Source organism: Corythoichthys intestinalis, chromosome 17, assembly GCF_030265065.1.
Source record: "Corythoichthys intestinalis isolate RoL2023-P3 chromosome 17, ASM3026506v1, whole genome shotgun sequence".
Lineage (NCBI taxonomy): Eukaryota > Metazoa > Chordata > Actinopteri > Syngnathiformes > Syngnathidae > Corythoichthys > Corythoichthys intestinalis.
The window spans coordinates 4,000,173-4,013,378 of NC_080411.1; the positions used below are offsets into that span (position 1 = coordinate 4,000,173).

General features: G+C 41.9%; 1 protein-coding gene across 2 annotated transcripts in view; it reads right to left on the bottom strand.

Annotated features, from left to right (window-relative positions):
• Window positions 1–5,849, bottom strand: part of fer (fer (fps/fes related) tyrosine kinase) — a 30,890-nt gene extending 25,041 nt beyond the window's left edge. The window contains exons 1-6 of one of the 2 annotated variants that reach the window (XM_057818936.1): window positions 5,740–5,849; window positions 4,335–4,457; window positions 4,124–4,255; window positions 3,886–4,059; window positions 3,572–3,671; window positions 3,312–3,495 (exon numbers count right to left, since the gene is read on the bottom strand). In XM_057818936.1, coding sequence (XP_057674919.1) covers window positions 3,312–3,495; window positions 3,572–3,671; window positions 3,886–4,059; window positions 4,124–4,255; window positions 4,335–4,403 — 659 coding nt within the window. In that variant the 5' untranslated portion in view covers window positions 4,404–4,457; window positions 5,740–5,849. Of the gene's footprint in view, window positions 1–3,311; window positions 3,496–3,571; window positions 3,672–3,885; window positions 4,060–4,123; window positions 4,256–4,334; window positions 4,458–5,061; window positions 5,583–5,739 lie in introns of those variants that run through there. The other variant, XM_057818935.1, reaches the window with a different exon arrangement.
• Window positions 5,850–13,206: the final 7,357 nt, after the last annotated feature.

Here is a 13,206-nt window from a genome sequence, read left to right on the forward strand (position 1 = left end):
GCAACAAACTGAGCTTCCTCGTCACGTTAATTGACAATTAAAGGTATTCGCTTGATGTGAGAAATACAGACGACACCGCGCAAAATAGCGTTCCCTCACGGAAAGTGAAGTCCGCTACATTGTTGAAGAAATGAGACCGTTTTGCCTCTGTTAAATGATATTTGATATCTTTGAGAGCCAAATTTTTCTTACTGCTACTTAATTAGTCTATTTTTCTCTGTTGTTGTTGAAGTGCAATTACTGTTACTGCAACTTTATACCTATGTGCCTAAATGCTTCAGTTATTAAGAGCAATTTTATTTTTTCTTGAAAAAAGACATTTATTATGTGTTTCTGTGCGGTATTAATATTGTAGTCTTTTACTTGAAAGAGGCATGGTCTATTGTTTTTAGTTGCGATTTCTTAAAAGGTATTTTTTAATTTAAAAGTAAACATTAATTGCCTTTAAATGGGTGTACTTGATCTATTAATATATACTGTATTCTCACTGTGTTATTGTAAAGCGGTTAAAAGGGGACGGGACTTGATAAGCATATGCTTATCTCATCAGCCCGCTCGTCTTTTCTTCGGTTTTTTCGGGTTGCTCATATCACATCTTGCAACTGTCAATGATACCGATGATGATGACAATAAATAAATAAATACTCAAAAAAAAAAAAATTGGGGGGGGCCGGGGGGCGCAATAATATCGCATATCGCAATACTTTATGAGATAATTTATCGCCCACTAAAATTTGTTATCGCGACAGGCCTACATCCACCTGTGCGCGAGCCCCATCACACATGCGACAGCCACACAAACGAGCGCCGGGGGGGGGGTAGCGCAGTCCATTCCTCCTCCCACAGCCCAGCAAAGGGGTCACGTCACACCCCAGGGATCCAGGGTGGTCCACCGGGCCACCCTGGATCCCTTGTAGGCATGTGCCGGTATGAGATTTTGACGGTACGATAACCGTGAGCAAAAATACCGCGGTTTCACGGTATCACTTTATTGCAATTATAGCTCCCAAAAAATTTGAGATATGGGTTAAAAAATAAATAAATAAAAATTTCCATTGAACAGGATTTTTTTTTTCAGACCATAGTTGCAAATTGGAACATGAATATATTGTTAAATTATCAATAAAAAAATATTTGAAATAAAATTAAAATAAATATAACTTATAGACTATACTCACAGCCACAGCTCAATTTGCACAAGATTACAGCAAGAACAAAATAATTTATATAAAGCAAAAACACTTCTGAATAAAATTTTTAAAAATTTATACTGCATGACTTTTTTTTGAGGGTAGAAAAGCTTAAGTGAAGTTTCGCCATTTTCAGCCACTGTGTCAACTCTAGTCTACATGTCATGCCTTTGTGTTAAAAAGAACATAAGGAATTCATAAGTTAGGTAAAAATGTATAAATTAGTTAAAATGTCAATATTGTTGTGGAAAGGTTTCATCTAAAAAAAAAAAAACATTGCAAGTGAGACCTCACCTTGATCCAGCGAACGTGGATTTGTGCTTAGGGCAAGATCATAGTTCACAATTAGCGATCTTTGACGCCATCACTTTTTCCCTTCATTTAAGCGAATCAAGCTTGTTTTCTCACTCTGCGGCTGTAACACTCAACGAAGTTGCTCTCCCAGCTGAGGCTAGGCCAGTACTTCTCAAATAGTGGGGCGCGCCCCCCTGGGGGGGCGCAGAGCGATGCCAGGGGGGGCGCATGTGACCTCGGGGAACATGCTTTTTTTTTTTTTTTTTTTTTTACTACTGGTACTGGAATAAAGTGTACTTGCACATCCACTCAGTGGGTGGCAGTGGCGCTCTCATTTTCAGAGTGCGCGCAGTATTTTTGAACTAAGGAAGAGCACTCAGAACGCACAGAAAACAGATATGAAGAGCAGTGCGCCGCCGCCGTTCTCGAAAGCCGTTTTCCGACCGGACTCACGCAGCGACCCACTGTCTTGTCCGGCCGGTTCTCACGTCGCCGCCCGAGAAGTGCCATTTTTGGCTTGGCGGTTCTACCTCGGCCGCCGGGAATGCCCTTTTTTCGTGCCGTTTGACTTTTAGCTTTGACTTTTAATACAGTGGGTAATGAGGAAAGACCACTGTTTACTGTGTCTAAAAATAATTATAGCGGACAGCCAGACGCCAAAACAATTAAGACGCCACTTAAAGACATTAGACCCCAATCTCATTGATAAGCTTGATTGTTTTTCAGCGAAAACGCCCGAATATTTCCAACAATCGTCCTGTTTTGTCAGTGTAATATCAGTAAACCAATTAGCATTGTTAGCATGCTCATTGCAAGATAACTCCACACCATTGCAAAGGAGGTACAAAAATAAAAACTGTCCTTCTGTCCAAGGACACTTTTTTTTCTTTTTCTTTTATTCAGTTTTGTTTTTCCGATCAAATTTTTTGGCATATTGTCCTCATGAGTGAATGTTTCTAATCAATTTTAATTTGTTATTATTTGCTGATTTTATTACATTTTATTTTTCTTTATCAAATGGTCAAAAATGTAACTTGAGTGTATTTTTTAGTTTGGATGGGACTTTTTTTTTTTTTTTAATTCAGGCAAATTGATGCGTCTTCTGTTACAAACAAAACAATGTTAATAAAGTTCTACTTTATTATAAGTTGATCTGTTACTTTTTTTCGTTATTAGGAAAAAAAAGGACACAATGTTAGGCAGATGCGTATTTATAATAGTAATTTTATAGACAAATGATACTATTTACAGTGGTGGCAGAGAGTTTGGGGGGGCGCGAAACATTTACGTCTTCCTTGGGGGGGGCGTAACAGAAAATAATTGAGAAGCACTGGCCTAGGCTAACATTCATCTTTGTAAGCTTTTACTTAGTTTGTATATTGAATTTGAAAGGAAAATGTGTTTTGTTTTTGGCGAACTTTTCCCATGGTGCTAATCTGTGGAAGCTACTCACATGGAAAAATCTAATTGTACAACATTTTAAATGTATTCATTTTGTATATTAAACTTACCACGATTTGAGAGCTCAATAAATTGAAGAACAGTACGCCTTATGTTTGGAGTAATTTTTTTATGGGTTAGCTGGCTGTGTAGCCGATAGAGTCACTCTCACACACAGCAAAAAACGGGAGGGGGTGAGCGCTGCTGCGCCAAGCCGCTTCTGGCTGCATTTTTGACACAAGAAAAATAGCGAATACCGTCCTACGGTCTGACGGAAAATTTTAGTGGTTTTGAAACCGCGACGTTTTCACACCACGGCAAACCGTGAAACCGGTAACCGGCACATGCCTAATCCCTGGTGCTGTCAATGTCAGCTGAACAACTCACAGAGCGAGCGTCATGTCCTCCTGCATTCTCTGGAGGGCGTCGAGGAGCGCAGGGGCGGCGCGACGCCGATGCTCTTCTTGTTGCGTCTGCGCTCCGCACACGGCCAGCACGTACTGGTTGTGCAGGTTGTGCAGCTTGGCCGTGGCTTTGTCGTAGCGCTCGTGAGCGCGTTCGGCCTCGCGACCTGTAAGCCCAAACGTTCAGTAGCGTTGATGGACGGCGCCCAAAAAATATAAGAACGTGGCGACCCTTAGCCAAACCTTTACTGAGGGCGTCTCGGTATTTGTCTTTGGCGTTGTTGGCGTCTCGGCTGAGCTGCCGGTAGGTGGACTTCAGCTTGTCCAGGTCGCTACGGGTCACCTGCGTGCCCCCGCCATCAAAAAAACAAAACAAACAAACCAGACTGTGAAGACCAATCGTCAAAAGACGCACAATATTTATTTAGTCGACACACTGTTGACCTCAAAATTGGCAATTTTTTTTTTTTTTTCCTCCAGCCTCTTGGCTTCATCTAATTTCATCAAAAATCGGGAAACAAGCGCGACCTCGTTGACGGCTTAGCGAGTGCTCTGACCTTGTGCTTGTGACTCTCCAGCTGCTGGTGTAAACTCTGGTAGCTCTTCTTGACCTGCTGCTTGTCTCTGATGAGCGTGGCTAAGCGGTGTAGCGGCCCCGAGTTGAGGTCGTCGGCGTGACCCCTCATCACGCGGCCCAGCGCCTCCGTCTGACGCACCACCTGCGACCACGACTGACACGAGCACCGCCGCGCTCAAAGACTGCCTGTGGCGGGGATGGCCAACGGCGGCGCTTACCTTGCTGACAGTGCTGACGTAGTCGGCCGCTTCCTGCTTCTCCATCTGCTGGGTCATGCTGAGCAGCAGGGCGGCGTACTCCTTGTCGCTCTTCACCCTCAGCGTCATGAAACGCTTCACAGTCTCCAGAAGCTGCCACGTGCAAAAACAGGATTCTTCTCTATTTAGCAGTGCCGAGTTATTTGAGTTTTCCAAATGACGTGCACAATACCTTTAATTCCCAATCCTGCAATTTGAGTAATCCCTCGTGGGAATTCCTCAGATCCCGACCGAAGCCCATCGTGCGTCAGGCGGCGTAACAGCACAGTCAAGGCACCAAATTTTGCATCATTTACTGGGGAGGAAGCACAAAAATGCGATTCACTGATCAATAAGTTTCATTCAGTTTATAAGTGGGAGAAAGGATCATCAAATGCAGGGTTGTCCTAACTTTTTTCTCTGAGGGCCACTTTTAGAAAAATCAAATGATGCTAGGGTCAACCACAAGTAATTTTGTAGGTTTTTTTTTTAAAGGTTTTTCAAAAAAAACATGTTATATCGGTACAGTATCGGTCGATACCACTCAGCTGGGTGTTGACATCAGTATCCGTTGGCAAATAAAGAACTTAAGAGCATCCAAACAGTGCTCCGTAGTTGCAACTTGATGTATATCAGAGCTATGCTAACGTAAAACTAGCCGTAGCCCATTCAAGTGAACGGCAAATCCAGGTTAGGATGCTAATAGGACTTCCAGCGGTGACAAACACATCCGACTGTGGCTTCCAAATTTGAGTTAAATCCTAAAAAGAAAGCGCCGGCAGTTTTTCTCCGCGTGTCCGGCCTGTTTTTCGGTGGGAAACGAAGACGAGCGAGAAGGCGGCGACAGGGCAGGGGATTCCGACTCGAGTGAGGGAGTTCCGAGCGGAGGGGTTTCGAGGATTACCGCGGCGTTTAAGTACCTAAGAAGCGGCGAGAGGAAGCGACACTCTCGGTGTCCGGTCACCGCGGTCCTCTATCCCCGTCCGCACTCATTTCGTCTTTTCACCAACTTTTCTTCGCCGTTTTGAACTTTCTCCCTATCCCGTCTTCCGTAGAGTTAGCAGCTAAGGCTAAGCAGGGAGGGGCTTCCGCCGGAAACGGAAATTCATACGATGGGAACATTTATTGATGTATTTTAAAGATTACTTTCGTTGTTTTTGGACTACTTTTGAATTTGAAATTGGACCGAGCGAGTGGCAGCAATGGCATGTATAAAAATAGACACAAAAATATATCTTTTTTCAAATTAAAAAAAACGTAGACACGTACGCGTCGCTTAGATGCGGAAATGTCACCGCCATATTGGATTTGTTTCAGTGCGGCGAGCGATCGGAGAAGCTGAAAAAGATACGATTCGATGCCTATTTTGACACTCAGCAGAAACGTGCAGAGGGAGGGTGCTTGAGCACCTGCCCCTTTGCCCCTATATGCTCAAAGTGCCCCTTTTGACTGGGCTTTTTTTGTGTGCGTATGTGTGTTTTGGCCAACTGTGCAGGCACGCCACTGAGTACTTTACTTGAATACCGAAAACACATAAAAAACAAACAATTTTTTAAAGCCATCTGTGTGCCGCCAAGCCAGCGCATAACCCCCCTCACCCCTGCACGCTGTTCCTCTGTGACCTGGGTGCGTGGTGAGGAGTCAGAGGACATCTGGTGGTTGAAAACAAACAGTGTTACCTGATTAAACCCTGTTCGAGCAAATACTATAGACCCTACCCACGTGACGTCACAACTCCGCCCTCCTGACTGGTACCGCCCAATTGTCCGTCAACACATCGTGTTGACCTGTTACGGCTACGTACATTCCTCCTATTTACGGAGTTTTTTTCTGCTCGTTAACATTAATAATCAAAAGGGTGAAGGCGTGTGTGGCGGTCTGTTGCAATAACAGAGAAGATAGACGGAGAGACTTGAAGTTCTACCGGATTCCGAGAGACCCGGAGAGGAGAGAGCGAGATGGGCTGCTGCAATTCGACGAGAAAACTGGGCTCCAAACGATTACCACAGATTATGTAGTAGTCATTTTATATCTGGTAAGATGCATTTAATATATATTTAGAGGGTTTTGGGCTGACAACCACAATTAAGATCATTGCTAGGCTAATCGCCGACAACATACACGTATGTATGTAGTGAGAGTGCTATCGCTAAACCATATAAACATTAAAAGCCCTAACTCCATTGACAAATGACATGAAATACATTAGACTTGACAGTGGATGTTAGCAAGAACAAAAGATTTTGAATTGAAAATTTTGTAACTCACCTTTCCAAGCACAAGATAGAGTCCTGCCGAATTTTCGTGGACGAGGACCTGTTTCACCCAATCAGCAACAAAGTATTTATAAGCCTCCAAGCTCTTAAAGTTTTTCAAACTTTCGTGAGAATAGGCTGATTTTGTGTGGACAAGATAGTTGTACATATCAGGGTAGCTAGCAGATGTCAGGCAAATACGGCGAAGACAGCGGGTCGAAAAACATCGATTTAGGCATCAAATATGGATCTGGCGAATGGATAAACTGAAGCTTTTCCACATAACATCTTTTATGCAACGCATCAAGTGAGTTTACGGCATCCGAAAGCACCGGGTCTTCCATGAAATGCATTATAAATTGCTCGATCAATTGAGACCATTGATAATACAGACACAAAATGACAGACAAGGGGGCGGAACAATACAGCGATCACGTGATTTTGTGACGTCGGTGGGTAGGGTCTATAGTGAACATTCTTACACCAGGTTTATTGTGGGGAGTTTTAAAAAATAATAATATGTAATTTTCTCTTCTATACTTTTCTACTTTAATAATGAATTAATTACACCCCACCCCCACGCAGCATAAACGAATGGCACCATTTTGGGTCCATTTTGCAATAAATGGGGCGCTGTGTGATGTCATCAATCAAAATAAATTTCGCAATATCTCAAAAACAATAATAGCACAAACGAAACCTCTTACAGCACAAGGGAAGCAGAAACGATTGAAACATTTTTGAGCCATTTTCACCAAAATGGGCTGCTGGTTGACCGCAGATTGACCTATAAAAGTAGCAAAATTAGTGGTGTGTTCCCCACTTCCACAACATTGACGTCTTTTTAAGTTTTCTACAGTGGCTGCTGCTGGCTGTGGAAAAAAAGTCTGATATCCCTAATATCTAATATCTGTGTGTGTGTGTGGGGGGGGGGGGGCAAGTCATCAGCCAATTAAATGTGCATTTTGGAGGAAAAGTCTGAACATAATGAAAATAATTCAATTAATAATGGTGAGGTCAATTACAACAATTAAAACATATGGGAAGACAATCTAAATGACCCATATACAGTGGTATGAAAAAGTATCTGAACCTTTTGGAATTTCTCACATTTCTGCATAAAATCACCATCAAATGAGATCTGATCTTTGTCAAAATCACACAGATGTAAAAACTGTCTGCTTTCACTAAAACAACCCAAACATTTATAGGTTTTCATATTTTAATGAGGATCGCATGAAAACAATGACGGAAGGGGCAAAAATAAGTAAGTGAACCCGCTGCCTAAGGAGACTTCAACTATTTGGTAAAAATTGGTTTCAATTGCTCTTTAAGTCAGGTGTGTGCCAATCAGTGATGAGTGGTTTAACGCTGCCCTGCCCACTGTAAAACACACACCTGGTAAGAATTGTCGGAATGAAGCATTGTCTGATGTGCATCATGGCTCAGTCAAAAGAGCTGTCTGAAGATCTCCAACCAAGGATTGTTGATTTGTATAATGGATACAAAACCATCTCTAAAAGTCTGGATGTTAATCAATCGACAGTCAAGAGAAGTTGTCTACAAATGGAGAGAGTTTGGCACTGCTGCTTCTCTCCCAAAGAGTGGCCGTCCACCAAAGATGAAGCCAAGAGTTCAGCGCAGAATACCCAGAGAGGTAGAAAAGAACCCTAGAGTGTCTGCTAAAGACTTACAGAAATCACTGGCACAGTCCAATATCTCTGTGCATATATCAACTATAAAACTATGACCAAAAATGGTGTTCATGGGAGGACTCCACGGAGAAAGCCACTGCTGTCTAAAAAAACATTGTTGCTCGTATAATGTTCGCAAAGAGACACTTGGACACTCCACAGAATTTTTGGCCAAAGATTTTGTGGACTGATGAAACCAAAGTTGAATTGTTTGGGAGTAACACACAACGTCATTTGTGGAGGTAAAAACACATCATCCCCACCGTGAAGCATGGTGGAGGGATCATCATGATTTGGGGCTGTTTTGCTCCGTCAGGCCCTGGACAAATTGCAATCATTAATGGAAGAATAAATTCAAAAGTTTTGCAGGTAAGCCTGAGGCCATCTGCCAGAAAGTTGAAGCTTAAAAGAGGATGGATGCGGCAACAACACAATGATCCAAAACACAGACATAAATTAACTAGGGCTGTCAAACAATTAAAATTTTTAATCGAGTTAATCACTGCTTAAAAATTAATTAATCATAATTAATCGCAATTCATACCATCTCTAAAATATGCCATATTTTTCTGTAAATTATTGATGGAATGGAAAGACACAAGACGGACGTATACATTCAAATTACTGTACATAAGTACTATATTTGTTTATCATAACAATAAATCCACAAGATGGCATTAACATCATTAACATTCTGTTAAAGCGATCCATGGATAGAAAGACTTGTAGTTCTTAAAAGATAAATTTGAGTACGAGTTATAGTAATTTTATTTTTTTTTTGAGAGATAGGAATATTATTTTTGTTGTGCTTTCACTAAATGATACTGTAGCGACTTAACTGTTCCGCCCAAATGCATGATGGGAAGTTGGGCAACCATGACTGTTAGGGTGGCTGCAAATGGTATACAGTATGTTCTGCGTTGTGTTCAATTAGGCGTGTTAAGAAAATGATGGTCTCCTCCGCACAAATGCATGATGGGAAGTTGGGCAACCTTGACTGTCAGTAGTGGCTGCAAATGGTATACAATATGTTTTGCGCTGTGTTCAATAAAGCGTATTAAGAAAAAGATTGGTTTCTTGCTTTGCACAAATGCATGATGGGAAGTTGGGCAACCATGACTGTTAGTAGTGGCTGCCAAAGATTAAGCCAATATAGAGTGCGGTCCAATGAATCCCTGTGTCCACTCGCATTTCTCTGCCTTTTCGCTCTCAATGTGCTGAAACGGCGTCATTGTAAACTGTTTGAGGCAACGCATGAATGGGTCATTCCGTGCATGTGTTAATTGCGTGAAATATTTTAACGCGATTAATTTTAAAAAATTAATCACCGCTCGTTGACGCGATAAATTTGATAGCCCTAAAATTAACTTCCGAATGGTTTCAGAAGAACAAAATACATATTCTGGAGTGGCCAAGTCAAAGTCCAGACTTGAACCCTATTGAGATGCTGTGGCACAACCTAAATACAGCGATTCATCCCAGACATCCCAGGAATCTGACTGAACTACAGCAGTTTTGTTGAGAAGAATGGGCCAAGATTAGTCCTGATCGATGTGCCAGACTGATCTGCAGCTACAGGAAGCGTCTGGTTGAAGTTATTGCTGCCAAAGGCGGGGGCCACACAATATTAAATGTGATGGTTCACTTACTTATTCCCCCCCTATTGTCATTGTTTGCATACCATCCTCATTAAAATATGAAAACCTGTAAATGTTTGGGTGGTTTTAGTTAAAGCAGACATTGTTTTTTCATCTGTGTGATTTTGACAAAGATCAGATTACATTTGATGGGGATTTTATGCAGAAATGTGAGGAATTCCAAAAGGTTCAGATACTTTTTGCATACCACTATATACACTAAAAAATATGTTATAAATGGGTGGGATGCATGACCCTATTTTGCAGTTTTTCCACTTTACGCGGTCGGTTCCGGTCCCCATTAAAAGTAATAAGTGAGGGATCACTGTATATACATATGTGATAATCTATGTAGATAGATGATTTGGTAAAACAGTATTTTGTAAATTAATTTCTTCCTAACAGACACACACACACAAACAAAATCAATGAATCACTCATGTGTTTGTCAGACAACTGACTGTGATTATACACTTAACCAGTGTAAGGTACCGTGCTAACACGAATCTTCAAGAAATGAACCCTTTCTCGAACCAATTGGATCAAGTGGTTCAATGCCTCACGAGGCTTCATCTCACCATCTATTTATTATTTGTTAATTCCACAGACTGCACGGAGGTTTCCTCTGCTGCTGCAGTTATCCGAGTCTGACAATGACGAGTCAATGTAATTTGCGCATGCATTGCACGAAGCAAACAAAACCGATCTGGACTCTATGGAACCCCAAGAGTCAAAATTAAATCATTAAAATGAGAAAACATCTAAATGTTTGGGTGGTTTTAGTTAAAGCAGACGCTGTTTTTTCATCGGTGTGATTTTGACAAAGATCAGATCACATTTGATGGGGATTTTTTTTTTTAGAAATGTGAGAAATTCCAAAAGGTTAAGATACTTTTTCATACCACTATATATACAGTGTGGCAAATAAGTATTTAGTCAACCACTAATTGTGCAAGTTCTCCCACTTGAAAATATTGGCGAGGCCTGTAATTGTCAACATGGGTAAACCTCAACCATGAGACACAGAATGTGGAAAAAAAAACACAAAATTACATTTTTTGATTTTTAAAGAATTTATTTGCAAATCATGGTGGAAAATAAGTATTTGGTCAATACCAAAAATTCATCTCAATACTTTGTTATGTACCCTTTGTTGGCAATAACGGAGGCCAAACGTTTTCTGTAACTCTTCACAGGCTTTTCCACACACTGTTGCTGGTATTTTGGCCCATTCCTCCATGCAGATCTCCTCTAGAGCAATGATGTTTTGGGGCTGTCGTTGGGCAACGCGGACTTTCAACTCCCTCCACAGATTTTCTACAGGGTTGAGATCTGGAGACTGGCTAGGACACTCCAGGACCTTCAAATGCTTCTTACAAAGCCACTCCTTTGTTGCCCTGGCTGTGTGTTTGGGATCATCGTCATGCTGAAAGACCCAGCCACGTCTCATCTTCAATGCCCTTGCTGAAGGAAGGAGATTTTCACTCAAAATCTCTCGATACATGGACCCACTCATTCTTTCCTTTACAAAGATCAGTCGTCCTGATCTCTTTGCAGAAAAACAGCCCCAAAGCATATTTCCACCCCCATGCTTCACAGTGGGTACGGTGTTCTTCGGATGCAATTCAGTATTCTTTCTCCTCCAAACAGGAGAACCTGTGTTTCTACCAAAAAGTTCTATTTTGGTTTCATCTGACCATAACACATTCTCCCAGTCCTCTTCTGGATCATCCAAATGCTCTTTAGTGAATCGCAAACGGGCCTGGACGTGTACGTTCTTCAGCAGGGGGACACGTCTGGCAGTGCAGGATTTGAGTCCCTGGTGACATATTGTGTTACTGATAGTAGCCTTTGTTACTGTGGTCCCAGCTCTCTGTAGGTCATTCACTAGATCCCCCCGTGCGGTTCTGGGATTTTTGCTCACCATTCTTGTTTCCATTTTGACACCACAGGGTGAGATCTTGCATGGAGCCCCAGATCGAGGGAGATTATCAGTGGTCGTGTATGTCTTCCATTTTGTAATAATTGCTCCCACCAAGCGTTATACCTATTGCAGATTCAGTCTTCCCGGCCTGATGCAGGTCTACAATTTTGTCCCTGGCAGGGGTCGGGTTAACCGAATATTTTCCGTCTTTGACCGGTTTTTTAAAACGGTGACGGAAAAAACTGAAGTCCATCAGTCATTTTGGCAGGCTGCAATTCACACCCCAGACGACAGGGTGGCGAGTGAGCATATTAATTAGCTATTTTCTCTTGATGCTTGACGTCATTGGCCTTACTTGGAAAAATGTCAAGGCAACTGAGTGTCCAAAGTTTCTTCAAAAAGCCCCAAAACGACGATGGTGTTGATAAATGAGGTGAAAAAAGAGGGACTGCACAAGCGGGCACGCAATTCAAGTCCATGCGCACCAGGAGGAAGGTGTGAGACTGCAGTCAGGCCACAGCAGGTGAACTGTTAATTTCATTGTTCCATATGTAGCCTACCTACTGGGGCCACAGTCAGCTGTTTTTGTCATGCAGAGAAAAAGTTACATATTCATCTGCTTGATGTGTGATGGCACGGTGTCGATTCTCTGTTAAGCTTGTTCGGACAGAATATTCATTAAAAATGAATGAAAACTAAATACAATTGAAAATGTGATTATTATCATTTTAAAAATTTAAGTGACGGGTAAAAATAGATTATGACCGGATTTTTATGACCCTGTCAGTCAAAATGACAGACAACGAAAAAGTCTAGCGCAACCTCTGGTCTCAGGTGTCCTTCGACAGCTCTTTGGTCTTGGCCATAGTGGAGTTTGGAGTGTGACTGACTGATGTTGTGGACAGGTGTCGAGTTAAAACAGGTGGCATTAATACAGGTAACAAGTGGAGCCTCGTTAGACCTCTTTAGAAGAAGTTAGACCTCTTTGACAGCCAGAAATCTTGTTTGTAGGTGACCAAATACTAATTTTCCACTCTAATTTGGAAATAAATTATTTAAAAATCAAACAATGTGACTTTGTTTTTTTTTTCCACATTCTCTCTCTCCTGGTTGAGGTTTACCCATGTTGACAATTACAGGCCTCTCTAATATTTTCAAGTTGGAGAACAATTGGTGGTTGGCTAAATACTTATTTGCCCCACTGTAACTGAAGTCATTATATAACGGAAATAATTTGAGCGTCCTGAAAAGTTGCTAGTGTTTTGTACCTACCGTCCCCATGCAAACCTACGCCCTTGGTCTGATGGGGGGCCAACTTCACAAGAGGTTTCGAATGTGAATATTCTGAGACATTCCAACGTGATTTTGAAGGAATTTATTGTGTCAAACGGAAGCACATTTTTTTGTTTGTCCATTTTCAGAGGTGTTGAGCGACAGAAGGCGGGACTTTCGGCCCGAGAGGGCGTGTGGTCCAGTCAAACAGGTTTAGGCGGTCCGGCGAGTCAACTCAAAAGAGGTAAAAAGCAAGGCCACTTCAGCAAATTTGCTCTCCGAG